The 14,821-nt window shown below is 41.1% G+C and overlaps 1 protein-coding gene across 2 annotated transcripts in view; it reads right to left on the bottom strand.

Annotated features, from left to right (window-relative positions):
• YBEY (ybeY metalloendoribonuclease) overlaps window positions 1-14,821 on the bottom strand; it is a 260,748-nt gene that overhangs the window by 93,477 nt on the left and 152,450 nt on the right. For both annotated transcript variants that reach the window (XM_044060556.1, XM_044060557.1), the window contains exon 4: window positions 11,790-11,858. In XM_044060556.1, the coding sequence (XP_043916491.1) occupies window positions 11,790-11,858 (69 nt within the window). The remainder of the gene's footprint in view (window positions 1-11,789; window positions 11,859-14,821) is intronic.

Genomic DNA, 14,821 nt, shown 5'->3' with positions numbered 1-14,821 from the left:
CTTGCATACACAACACGAAGCAATGACAGCTATCAAGCAAAGCTTCACCACACTATCAACCAGACTCTCTGGTTAATCTCCGACCAAAGCACACAGGCACCAAAACATACAATTAACACAAACAACACCACACATGTCTCTACAGTGCTAGAGCACCAAACCAGTGCCTCAAATTAAACACACCAACAACTCAGAAACGACAACAAAGCCATACCATTACTCCAGCCACACTGCCACTCATATCCCAGGTCAGAAGTACCATCACTAGCATAACAATTCTGCAGCTATACATTGGGCCATCATACAAGATTCCTTTATCAAACAATTAACCATAAATCAACTAAAATACAAATACAGCAATTATAACTAAATAAAAGTTTTCCAACCACTATAAGAACCAAAATCAAGATAAACAAATACGCCCCCTAATGATAAGCACCACTATAAGACATCTGGAAGCATAGATATCTAAGACAGGAGAATCACTGCATCCATGGGAATCAAACCAATAAACATTAAGATAATTAATCTTAAACAAATAGTACAAATGAAAAAAAAAATCCCAACAAATGACTATTCTACAAAGCAAAATAAACAACTATTTAGTTAACCAATTTACAATATATTAAATATAATACCAAAAGCTCACCTGGATGTCCGGTTTCATTTCCCAAACTGAGTGAATCAAGTGCAAATATGCACTTGTTATGATTCATCTTTTTAATTTTTTTAGGGTGAAATGTTTTCCTTGTGTTGTTCTCAGCATTTCTTTTAAGACTAGGACTGGCCCACTCCATTTCATCTAATTTTTCCAGAATGTTATTAGATTTTATATAAGTTATTGCATTGTCTAGGTAATCAAAAATTTTAAAACCATCTTGATAAAATATTTTCAGTCTTGCAGGAAAAAGCAAATGGGTTTTTATTTTATTCTTTTTTAGTTCTCTGACTAAAGGCAACAAAAATTTCCTTTTTGATAATACTGAAGAAGAATAGTCATTATCAAAGCGTATAATATTGTCCTTCAGTTTGATTGGGGATTTTGCCCACACAGTCTTTAGTACCATTTCCTTATCATGGGCTGATAGGAACTTTACAATAACGGATTTAGTATAATTACTCTTGGTGTTTTGAGATGCCACCATTGATCTATGGGCTCTTTCAATACCATATGAAAGAGCCTCTGGCAGTTACTTCAGGCAACCAGGAAGATACAATTTTTTTCCATATTATTTCCCTCTATGTTATCCAGTAAGCCAAAAATTCTCACATTATTTCTACGGGACCTGTTCTCATGGTCATCAACCTTTGTCTGAAGAAGAGAATTTTGCTTTAACAGGAACTCAACATTATGTTCATTCTCCTGAATTCTGTTATCCATATCACCTAATGCAGTTACCATTCCTGAAATCTGCATCCTTTGTTGCAATAAAACGTCATGCAGAATGTCCATTTGGTGAGAACACTTTTCTTTGAAATTGTCAATTTTTATATCCATTTTGTCTATTTTGACATATAGTTCTTGAATAGTAGTTAGTAATGACTGTAGTTCTTTTTGATAGTTGTCGCTTGATGAGAAGATTTAGTGAAGCTCATCCTGTTCTTTTATGTAGTACTTCCAAGTGTAACTTTGACAGGAAAACTTAAAGTCTACTTGAAATTTTTTATATACTACCCTAATATATATTTTAAAGAATTAATTAAAATAAAAAAACTATTATTAGGGAAGTTTGTATCAATATTTCCTGTCAATAAAGTTATGTAAAGGCAGAGCTGATAAGAAAAGCTGCTACTCTGTGCTCATCTTGGCCACACCCCCTTCACCAGGCTTTTGATCCCTTGTGTAAAATAAGTGCCTCTCCACTGCAACATTTGTTTGGGGGTTACATATTTCTCTAAATTTATGTTGTAAGCACTCTGGGTCCTTCCTTGAATCAGCCTGTACAACAATATGATGGGTTTCCCCCCACCAGCATAAATAGCAGGTGCATACACAAATGAGCACCCCCTTTCTATAGCTTCTGATCCAACTAAATTAAGCAGAATAAATGCTTTTGTAAGGTCTTCTTTATCAGAAAATGCAACCTGTATGGAAAAGTTGTATTCTTGTTCAAACACTTTCCAGTTCTCAGCAATATTACTGTTGAAACACAAGTGCACTGGGCTTTCGAAATATGTCTGCCATGCCCACAAAGTACACACAAACACAGTGAAAATATGGCCCCTGTAATTATGTACAAACAAACTGTTCTGTGAGCTTGTGACAACATTCAAATACACAATAAACTTTTCTAAATACCTTACTTTGCAAAATATGCTCTATAATGGCTATACTCTGCAAAATATGCCTTATAATGGCTGTACTTTGCAAAACGACTTTACTGTAACACTGCATAAACATGCAAACACTTTACACACTTCTGAAAATTCGGATATCTTTGCTTAATACAAAAATACATATGCTTTACGAAAATGCGGTCGTTTCCTTTATTTTATTCGTTTTAAGCAATCGGACTTTAAGCATTTTCCATAGTAATTCGAATATTTTTATCTTTATTGTACATATTTGTTTATGCAAAATTTTAATTTAGAATGTTCTGTACGCCTCATTACATATTATGCGAATAAGAAATAGTGCCGAGCATGTTTTACACCTGAAATTCATTTCTGACCTGTTTTACGAAGTATACACAGTTTTGGGATTGTCCACTGCTGTATATTCCAACAACATCTGGATAAGTGCCTTAAATAATTTTCACCAAGCCATTTCAAACTTGATGGCCCTTTAGTATGCCAGTTCTGACTGCCGGTCCTTTGGATATGTCGTTTCAGATAACATGACCTTTTGGATATGCCACTTCTGTCATCATGTCACTCGTTCGTCGCTACTACAAATAATAAGAAGGCTTGGGGTTTCGTTCAGAGGCTTTAATATATACAAACACATCAGGATGGGTAGCCACGTCTTTAAATATGAACAAACTAACAAGCAAACAGAGGTTACATACATACATGTTCACATCTCAACAGCTAACTACAAAATGGCAGTCAGGCTCACACTTGCTCAGCATTTATAGTCTAGTGCAACACCTTGGATAGCTTCTTAAAGGTATATACACCCTTATTTACCTACATGGGAGGACCAGGTGCCTTGGACTGTCCGACCCAGGCAATGCCCCCCCCCCCACCCAAGCTGGGAGATGTCCATAGCCACCATGGCCTTGGGAGGAGTGGGAATGAATGGTTGGATCTACATAAAGATCCTGAGATCAGAGCCACCATAGCAGGGACTCCTTGCAGACTCGAGATAATCTTATGAGAGAGTCCATGGGCAGTTCAAAAAAAGACCATTGCACAGTTGGGTCCACTGAAGTACACTCATGTGAAGACAAGTCATTGGCAAAAGAGTTATAGTAGTAGCCATAAATACAAATGCTCTGAGAATGACAAAAGCAGGGGAAGGATGGTCGGAAAGGATCTGAATTACATGCAGTTGAAGAGACTGAATCCTGTCTGGGGAAGGAATGTCATACATTGTGCTGTCTCTAGTCGGGCTTCTCTGAAGTCGATGACCTGGACCAGATCCATTTTGGACTTTGAAAGAATGACAGTTATGCCCAAGGTCAAGGATAGGTGAAGGAAAAAGACCCTGGCCTGAAGAAGTCGATGCTTGGTGGGAGCAGTGAAGAGCCAATTGTCCAAATAAAGAAATACATGGAATCGGAGCTGTTTCAAGTGAGCTGCAACTACTGCTATCACTTTGGTATAAACACTGTGGGGGCTGTGGTGAGTCCAAAGGGAAGTACCCTGAACTGGAAGTGATTGGCTCCCAGCCAGAAGTGGAGGAACCTTCTGGAGCGTCTGTCCATCTTGATGTGGTAATATGCATTCGGAAGGTCTACTGAGCACATCCAATCTTCTTTTGGCAGAAAGGGCAGAATGGAATGTATTGTGACCATCCAGAATTTTGTTTGGCAAGAGACTTGTTTAGGGAAGTGAGATCCAGAATTGGTATGAAGTCGTCCATCTTCTGTGGCACCACAAAGAACCCTGAATAGAAGCCCGATCCGAACTGGTCTTGGGGGACGGTTTGGATGATTTTTTTTCCAGCAGCTTTGCAATTTCCAGGGCTTCCGCCTCCCTTTGATTGGGTGGAACATCAGGGAGGTTTTGTCTCTGACTTGGGGATTTGAAGAATGGGATGGTGTAACCTATGGACATTATCTTTAACACCCAATGATCAGCAGTGATGGCTTCCCAGGCTGTTGGGTGTAAGGAAGGACATCCCCCGACCGCCTCCAGAGTAGAGCAGATGGGCAGTCCATTAGGATTGCTAAAAGGGCCTGTCCAAGAACGTATCTTGAGATCCATGATTTCTCAGACCCCCCTGTTGTGGGAACAGCACTTGCCATTGGAATCATTTCCTCCTGTGCCTTTGGAGAAAAAGTTTCCCTGCAAGTCCTGGAAAACACCTTAAGACGTTCAAAACCATAGTTTCTTACCACCACGCTGATTTCCTGGAATAGGATCATTGTGGGGTAGAAAAGCATATTCCGATGGAAGACAAGGTCTTTCTGGCTCTGGGAGAGAGAGCGTCTCTACCCATGGAACCAAAAAGAGATGATCCGTCAAAGGGTGTATTGATGAACGATGCCTTGAAGTGTTCAGAGAATTCACACAGCTGCATCCAGGTGTGGCACCTAATGGCAATGCCCGAACTGGCTGCTCTTGAGGTGCCCTCTGCCGCATGCAAAAGTAGCCTCATGGACGTGTTGGAGATAGAATGGAGGGTGCCCATTCTGGAGGAGAACATCTTCTTGTTCTCTTCAGACATTGAACCCAGGGTAGAATCAGATAGTTCCTTAATGAGGTCTCTCTGAAGTCTGGTCATATGTGCCAGATAATTCAGCGTGCACAGAGAAAAGGTCCCTGAAGAGTAGACCTGCTTACCAAGCCTGTCCATTGCCCTTGACCCAGTGTTAGGAGGATGGACCAAAGAGCTCTCCTAGGCCAGCTCTTTTTTTGTGGCTGTTGCAACTACCATCGCATCGACCGGGACACCCTTAGTCCAGTGGGACCTGTCTGGAATGGGCTCTAAATATCTTATCAGGGAGCTTAGGAATGGGCTCTACCGTGTCCGGTTCCTTCCAACTACATCTGGATTTCAAGTCAATCAGGGGGTCCCCATGGTTGGGGGGCAGCATGTAGCTGGACCTGCTCCAAAAGCTTCCAGGGATATGGACTCATCACAGTTTGGTTTGTCGGCAGACCACTCACCTTTTTGTCAAAGAATTTCCATGATGTCCCTAAGACACGAAACAGAATAAAAACCGGTCACAGCAGTTTGTCAAAGTAACAAGGCAAAGAAACACTTTGCATTAAAATTTAATTGAAGTGCTTTTTGTTTGCACGGTGTGCAAACTTCCTCAGAAAACAATATTAACATTCAAAACACATATAAATGTACTCAGGTGTACCTGGTTAACCAATCAAATTAAATCAAACCTACTATACCACTTTCTTAAAGGCACATTAAATGTCTGAGTGCTTTACTATGAAAAGGTAGACATACTCCTATATACTAAAACCAGCTTATAATCATGAATACAAATATAGAGGTAGAAATAAAATGAATATAACACTGACATATAAATGTCTCTGGTTATAAATACATACAAAATACACATATAATAGATGTTGCAGCCAAATTGACGTAACAATAGCTTCACATCATCTCTTTAAACTGTTCAATTTTAAAATACTACTTAGGGAACATGTTTCATTCAAGCCTGGGAAATTGTATGCATTTAATCTAATCTGCCAGGCTAACTCTAGTTCCTCCAGCTGTAAAGGTGAAGGGCCTCCCCTAATGTCATGATGGACCTGATCAATGACCAAAAATTTAAAACTATGTTCAATGTATCCTTGAATGTGCTTGGCTAAGGTGTTGTCCTGCTTCTTCCTACTGATGGCATATTGATGCTCATAGATTCTTTCACGTAACCTCCGCTCCGTTTTACCAACATAAAATGCAGGACAACATTGACACTTAGCCAAGTAAACTACCATTTTTGAATTACAATTATACCTCAGTTTTAGTCTAAATTGAGTACCTCCCACTATAAATGAGTTTGCCACTTCTACATATTTGCAAAAATTGCAACTTGACATTTACAGCTGGAAGAACTAGAGTTAGCCTGGCAGATTAGATTAAATGCATACAATTTCCCAGGCTTGAACGAAACATGTTCCCTAAGTAGTGCTTTAAAACTGAAGAGTTTAAAGAGATGATGTGAAGCTATTGTTGCGTCAATTTGGCTGCAACATCTATTATATGTGTATTATGTATGTATTTATAACCAGAGACATGTATATGTCAGTGTTATATTCATTTTATTTCTACCTCTATATTTGTATTCATGATTATAAGCTGTTTTAGTATATAGGAGTATGCCTACCTTTTCATAGTAAAGCACTCAGAAATTTAATGTGCCTTTAAGAAAGTGGTATAGTAGGTTTGATTTAATTTGATTGGTTAACCAGTACACCTGAGTACATTTATACATGTTTTGAATGTTAATACTGTTTTCTGAGGAAGTTTGCACATCGTGCAAACGAAAAGCGCTTCAATTAAATTTTAATACAAAGTGTTTCTTTGCCTTGTTACTTTGACAAACTGCTGTGACCGGTTTTTATTCTGTTTCGTAGTTTATGTCCCTAAGACAGACATCCTCAGGTGGGGATCTGGGGGACCCTTCCTCTTCATCCATCCAAGTCAGTTTCTTTCGTCAGGGATTCCGGTGGTGAATCCAAGTGCCTCCTTTTGCACATGTGCTTCCAGTGCACCTCCTTGGGGGGATGCTCAAGGGAGGTGTCGGAAGGCTTGGGGTGCTCCTGATGAGAAGCCACCTGAAAACTTCTTGGAACAAGCTGTCCCGAAGGAGACAGCAGACAGGGATCTGATGCAGCCAACTCAGAAAGGAGGGGGGGGGGGTTGGATCCAAGGGAGGGAAGAGTTGAGGCTCTCGTGGGGGCAGAGAGAACCCTCTCCACTACTTTGAAGGCTGAGGGCAAATGAGACTGTAAGGGCCGCAGTCACCAATGTCGAAGCCTGACGAACCCCTTCTGCTCATGGAGCTGAGGGTGGAGTGGAGCCAAAATGTCAAGAGCCGAGGGGAAAGGATAGCTCCAAAAGCCTGGCAGATGACTCCAACCCCTTAGACCCAACACCCAAGATATGGCTCCGAGAGTCTATAGGGCCTCAACGAAACCAGGTGGAACTACTCAAGGTGATGTTTGGCGAAATACAGGTGCCTATTGGACCGATGTCTCGAAACTCTGGAGCGACAGATCTGAGGGCTCTGAAGGTAAGCTGTGCACTTACGACTCCAGAGGGAGACAGAGCTGGCAAAACTCCCAACTGAATCTGCACCTTCAGAAATGTCCTCATCAGCCTGTCTACCTCGAATTCAGAGAGGCTCTGGGAGGACCTGGCAGAAGAAGCTGTTGGCCCAGGTCTGGAGTGGTGCCACGGTGATGCCAATAGAGGAGACTTTGGGAGAGGGCCTGTCAGGTCCAATGAAAAAGATGGAGATCGGAGCTGAGGGGAAGAAGCAGAAGTAGGAGTTGTCGGGCGAATTTTGGCAGGCGTTTCTCCTACAGAAACTGAAGCTCTATTGGGAGACTGCTTCCTGAACTTGTAATAGTCTTTGGGTTTGTCAAGACTCTTGTCACTGGCTTTTTTGAGGGGGTATGAGCCCCTGATGTCATTACAGAGGAAGAAGAAGTGGAGGCAAGGAGAAGGCTCCTCAAGATTAACTTGTTCATCCTGTTGATAAGCTCGTGCTGATTACAGCCTGAGCATATAGAACAGGAGGAATCTAAATGGGCCGTTCCTAAACAAACTACGCACAAAGTGTGAGCATCAGAAGTTGGAATCTTATGCCTGCACTCTGTGCATTTCTTGAAGTCTGCTGGCATGGAATCAGCCATGGCAAGACACAACTACAAAAAAAAAAAAAAAAAACACACTCTAAGTAAAGAAGGAAAGAAAGAGAGAGAGAGAGATCCTTCTTTCAATTTTTTTTAAACTTTCAAGAGATAGATGGTAGCAAGGGGGGGTCTATATTAGAACACCGAACATTCACAATTTCGAGTGTTCTAATATCAACCTGTTTTCAGCGAACACTGAAAATAGCGAAGAAACAGAAAACCAAATTTTTTCCTAGGGAAAGAATTTGGTTGTCCATTTCTGTTGCTTCAGTACTTTCAGCGCTGTGGTGGAAAGTTATGGGTCGGGTTCAGGTAAGTGTGCATTTGTGTGGACGTGAGGGTTAGGGCGGATTAAGTGAGTTAGGGTTAGGGTGCGGGTCAGGTAAGTGTGCGATTGTGTGGACGTGAGGGTTAGGGTGGGGTAGGTGAGTTAGGGTTAGGGAGCGGGTAAGGTGACTGTGCGATAGTGACTGACCTTAGGGTTAGGGTTTGGGTTAAGGTAAGTGGATAGTTAGTGGTGTATGTATAGTTTAGAGTAGGGTTAGGCGTAAGAGTTTAGGTGTATGTGTGTGGATTGCTGTTTGTTTGGTGTGCTTGTGTTGTGTGTATGTGTTTTGGAACAGCAAATTTTTTTCACTACGAAAAAAGTTGCTGTTTTGAATGTTCGATGTTTTCAATTTTTGATTCCTGGGGTTCGATATTATAACACTCGACATTTTGAATGTTGGGTGTTCTAATATAGACCCTAGCAAGAGAGTTCAAAGAGAGAGGAAAAAATATAATAATAAGACACTCACACACCCAAAAACATCACTGAAATTCCTAGGAGGAAGCTCAGAAATGGAACCCCGTAGCTGTTCAAACGAGTGGCAACAGAGATCTGAGGAGAGGAGGGAGAGTGGGGCATTATGGGTAGGATAGGAGAAGCTCAGTTTTCGGCTCTAAGACTGGAGTATATGGCTGTGTAGGATCCGATGACAGATCCAAGACCCACAGGTTGAGGACCAAATGACAACAACAATTTCAGATATACAGCTACAGCTAATGGGTCAGGTTTGGGATGACTGTATAAAAACTTAAAAGACTCAGGAACTTTATACATTTTATCTGCCTTTTCATGGGGAGCTGGCTAGCTATGTAGAAAATTTCAGACCAAGGTGCACACATCCTCCAGAGCCGATAGAGCTGGAGGAATTGATGAAAGTTCTGGAAATTCCTTCTCTAACAGTTCATAATATTTTCTGAGGGACTAAGAAATGTCAGTGTTCTCCAAGAGAAAACAGTAGCACATTCTGGATATAGTCTCTGAGAAAGGCAGAAGCAGAAACTGAGCTCTCCTCTGAGTCTGTATCAGACAATGAAGGAGAAAAACCCTGCATCTATCCTGCATTTTTCCTGTGCAGAAGCAGAACCTTGACTTTCTTCAGAAAAAGAGGTATCCCTACTTTTCTTTTACCAGAAACCACATTCTGAGAAGGATCAACAGCCTGAATTAAACACTGAACCAGAATCAGTAATTTGAGGAGGACTAGAAAATGTTTAGTTTTCTGTTTCTTTTGACAGAAGAAAATGGGGCCAACAGCGTTATTAATGGCAGCAGCAATTTCCCCAGGGATGGGACAGCATTCTGACACACCAGGGAAGCCTTACCTGTTACCTCTAGCAGGACCAACAAGAGGAGCTATCCCCTTACCCAATGAGGGAGACCCCAACAGTTGCAGAGGAGGCTGCTGGAGTCCTCAGCTGCAGAGGAGGTGGCTAAACCCTGGTCCAAAGTGGCTGTATGTGCTACACCAGAGGGGTCCAGGGTAAAGGAGGAGTATTCTGAGAAACAACTAATGGCCATAGAACAGTCATTCACCTTCCGCTAAGGCAAACTGTTAGTCTGCTGTGGTGACAAAGGCTGTTTAACTCTTTACTTTTGTGGCTGGAAAAAGGACCGACCACAGGACTGATAGTTTGCTCCATAGTCAAGCAGAAAATAGAATCTCCTTCATGGGGTAGTCAAACAGCTAAAGCAGGTAAAACTAAAAGCATTTAAAATTCATTTTTCACATAAAAACACACTTTGCCAGCTCCTCCAAAAGTAAAATAAACACAATTCCTCCAGAGAAAAATGTTTTTTAATTACTTTAAACAACTTTTAAGCCAACAGGAAAAAGAAAGTGCGCTCCTATTTGAAAGTACAGTACAGTCTCGTGACAGCTTGAAAATAACTTTCCTCAACAGTAAAGTATACTACAACAAACAAATTTTAAAAGTGAACGTTCTTCCCAAAGGTGGGCCTTGTGGCAGAGCTCCTAAAGTTTCAGGGATATAGTGGATATAATGACCATGACTGCGGTGGTGGTGCTGCGGTAGCGTTGTCACCTCACAGTAAGACGTTGTCCTGTTCGGTTCTCAGCTGGAGTGTCTTCTGTGTGGAGACATGCATGAATGGGCGTACCTTCGTTGAAGGTTGTGCGTCAGGGCTGGCAACTCGGCACGTAAAAATCTACTGCCAATCATTAGCGGACCGGAGTTTCGCTTTGACGACCCCTAACCCCCTTAAAAGCCAAAAGACAAAACAACACAACAAGTGGATATAATGACCAGAGGCTATTGCATAATGGCAATATTCTCAGTGAAAACTTTTGCAAAGGTGAGCCTTGTATTAGAGCTTTTGCAGTTTTGGGGTTAGGAATGGATGTAGTGATAACAGATTCTGTCCTGTGAAGAAATATGGTGAATGAGTGGATGTAGAGACCAAAGCTGGACAGGTTTAGGTGTCAAGCCCCTCCCCAAGGATTTCCTGTCATTGTAGAGACCACACCTCTGTGGAATTATGAGGATCAACAACCGGCTTGCGCTGTTCCTCTGCTGGGCAGATAAGTTGCAGTGTTTGTGTACATTTGTGTTTGGGGGCCATGCCATCCTGCACAGAAATAATTTGCATGCTTGAGATTTTGTGTTTCAGTTTTTTTGTGGTCAATCTTATGGCACTCATAATTTCAAGCACTCAGTACTATGAATGCATTCCCTTCATAAACAGCTTGCTTCATAAATATTCAATACCTAATCTCTGTGAACTGATCTTACAGGTAATTAATATCCATTAATCAAGCATGATGCAGCAACAGAGGCATGCATAAATTATAGTGTTGTTTTTATTGGGGTGGGGTTGCTATACCACATTCAGGGGGTAGTGTATTACACTATCACCATATTTGTTCAGAGCAAGGCAAAAAAATTACTATTAAATAGTTAATATAAAAATGAATTTTAAAACTGCCCTGACAGACAACAGCAGAGACTTGCAAGGATAAAGAACTTAATATGTATTTGGAAGTAAAAATTCAGCAAATAGCAGCTGGTAATTGACAGGATTGCTACGTAAAAAGACATTCATTCATTCATGTAAACAAGTTCATTAAAGTGGACTCTGCTCTGTTAAATTTGCCCTCTGTAATTTTTATCTGAAAGCTAATAAAAAGCTACACTCATCTGTGCAATATCCACACAACTTGCACCTTATTTGATGTGTTGTTCTAGGTCTGATCTGCTAAACATAACAGTTAGTAGCACGGCTTTTTGTTATTTCTAGAAACTACAAATACACCAACTTGTAACAGGTAGCAGGATACATAACTTCCTAAGATCCACAAATCTATTCTATTTAAAGTACCTGGTGTCCACCACAGTCCTCCTTACTCACCATTGTCAACTGTTGAATTATTATCCCATGTGTTAATGCAAGAGACACACACAAAGTAGAATATCTGTAAGGAGATTTTTAGCTAAAAAGTGTTATACTGTACCTGCTCCCATTCTGTTTTTGTGCTATGTCTATATCCCAATAAGTGACAAAGACCATGAGCTGTGGTAACCTGAAAAAAAAAAAAGGGTAAATATAAAGAGCATCAACCAAAAATAAGTGATTTCAAACACCGACTTCCATTTTTACAGCATTCTAAAGCAATTTAAAACTAACAGAATAGGTGTCAGCAAAATTCACAAGTGCAAAGTAGCAAAAAAAAAAAAACAAAAAAACTGAAAAAGTGGGAAGGCTTAAATAATTAGATTAAAAATGAACATTGAAAATTATTTTGTTACTCAAGATCATATCCCGCGGTAGTGGTGCTGCGGTAGCGTTGTCGCCTCACAGCAAGACGTTGTCCCGTTTGATTCTCAGCTAGAGCGTCTTCTGTGTGGAGGCATGCATGAATGAGCGTGCCTTCATTGAAGGTTGTGCATCAGGGCTGGTAACTCGGCACGTAAACATTCATAGCGGACCGGAGTTCCGCTGTGGCGACCCCTAACCGGGATAAGCCGAAAGACACAACAACAACAACTCAAGATCATGGTAGCAAGGAGCAAGCTTAAGAGTGACATTCTGTTCTGTAGTACAACATTTTAGTGCTACTTTGCCAAGTTTCACAACCATCTAGAAAACAAATGTAACCAACTACAGATCTTAGTCTTGTATTTAATTAGCAGTTGTGGGAAGACTGTGTTTACGCATTATTCTGCACTTCTATTTCCACATGCATAACCACTTGTAAAAGCTATACATTTGTATTTTAAACTATGCTGAGCCACACAGCATCCAAGTGCTCTGGATTATGCAGAACGCTCCACATTTAATGAAGAGCGAAGCCACTGTTCCACTGTTCCGCATTGAACAGCTGTGGCTCCGCTACAAGGCTTTTGATTGGTTTGTGTACCGCAATTACTGCCAATCAGCATTGCGGTATACAAACCAATGCATAGCTCTACTACCCTTCTGCGTTGGCTATGCTCTGCAGTTTTTGATTGGCTCATAGACCGCATTTATGTCCAATCGCGAACTCGGTCTACGAGTCAATCAAGTAGGGAATCTGAGGAGGACGGGAGCCAATGAGAGCTCCCAAATAGAGACCAATCGTGTTCCTGGAAGCCTTTTCGCGCCAAAATAATGGCTTTAAAAAGGCTTCCAGGAATCAGGGGAATTTTACTTGGGCGATCATTGGATTCGTTGGTGACGGTGCACAAGAAGAAAGGAGTGGGCTGGTGCCAGCTGCAGTCTCCAGATCGAAGACATCAGGGCCGGGGAGAAGAAAGATGACGGACGGGTGTAGTCGGTGGAAGTTAGCCTGCCAGGAGAGGAGAGGTCACTCGGTGAGTCCGTTTGCGGTGAGTAGAGCATTTTCACTTTAAAGTCCTGGTTGTGGCCCGAAGGAGGGGTAGAGATTTGGTTGTGCAATGTGCGTGTCTGTTCCCTTACATAAAACAGTATTTTTGTTAGCGTGTTCACTTTGGTGTAATAGTGAAGGACATAAAACGTTACAGACTTTTTTATAGGAGCCATTCTGTCAATGTAGCTTGTACAAACAATATTTTCCCTATTTTGTCCTGCTTTCATTTACTTCTATCCCTCCGTTTGCTCCCACATTACAAGGACTCAAGTTTGTAGTGTATCTTGCAATGGGTATAGCCCCGGCAAAGTCTGCATTGTGCTATTTGGGTAAGAGATGTGCTTTCCCCTGCAGGGATGGAACCAACTTCTACCCACACTGAATGTTTGGTACTACAGAGGTTGTTAATGTTTTGGACTGTGTCCGGTAGAATTGCAGTGTGTAAATACTTGTTCCGTGCAATAGCAATCTTGCTTCTTACCCGTCCCTCTCATACAGCTTGCTATAGCTTTTACGGAAGAGTTGTAGAAATTTTGTTTACCGGTCGTGATTATTGTGAAGCTATGTATGTTCTTTTCTTTGTTTTTTAACTGCTGGAGGTGTGGGTTGTTTTGTGTCCTGCAGTCCTTTTTCCATGTGATGCTGAAACAGCAGAGATGACTAGAAGTGCTTGGATAAATACAAAACAATAGTAGCATGTGTATCTTTAAAGGTGATGATCGCCAAATATGAGAAAGTGCAGCTATTAACTCCTTACACTCTGATAAAGTGACATTTGTTTGTGAAGCTAATAAGAGGTTGCAAAGCCGATCGTACTGCCGTATAAGAAACATTATGTAAGCAGCAGTAACAGAATTTTAGTGCTTAGGCTTGTTTGATTGCTAAACCTTGACTGTTTTCTACCGTTGTAGGCTGGTTGAGGCTTTCCTATTTTTGAAGTCCTTGGTGGCACTTTTTTCACAGTGCTGTTAACAAGTGTGGCCAATAAGCAGCAGCAGTTGTACGCCACTTAATTTTTGATGGGCAGCATCATGTCTGGGCACCCACTACTTCTAAAACAATCTGCAAGTACATGTGTGCAACAAACTAGAAAGAAAAAAGAAGGCTAGTATGTTTTCTCTAATGTACGCTTGTTATATTGATTCATAGGTTCATAGGTGTGTATTAGGCAAATGGCCCTGGAGCCTTTACAAGCCTAGCTCATAGGATTACCCTGGTATCGTGCCACCTGACCTTAGTTCCAAGTGCCTCTGAGTAGAGCCACTGGAATAATCTCCGGGGTGAATTTTCTATTTCTCATCTATTCATCAAGATTTCTCTTGAAGAGGACCAGTGAGGTGCTTTGTTTGACATGTATGGGAAGTCTATCCCAGTAGGATATTTTTAAAGCATCATAGCACCACCTTTAAACTGCTTTGCGGATTAGTAATCATTGGCAGTTTTTTAGCAACGGTAAATTACCATTAAGAATAAATACCTGTGGCAAAAATGTTAGCTGTACAGTGGACTGCATCTATTTCAGGACAAAATCAAAATGTTAATATTAGAATGCAATTCTTATAATGTAAACCTTTATAAACGGTATCCCTTGGGATCTTTATTTTTGCTTTGTTTGTTTTAGCTAGAAAAAAAAGTGGCATTACTAACTTCAGAATGTTTTGGATAAGGAAAGGAAA

This window comes from Protopterus annectens, chromosome 2.part0 (assembly GCF_019279795.1).
Source record: "Protopterus annectens isolate FY-2018-M chromosome 2.part0, PAN1.0, whole genome shotgun sequence".
In the NCBI taxonomy this organism is placed as follows: Eukaryota; Metazoa; Chordata; order Ceratodontiformes; family Protopteridae; genus Protopterus; species Protopterus annectens.
This window is presented reverse-complemented; position numbering and strand designations above follow the sequence as displayed.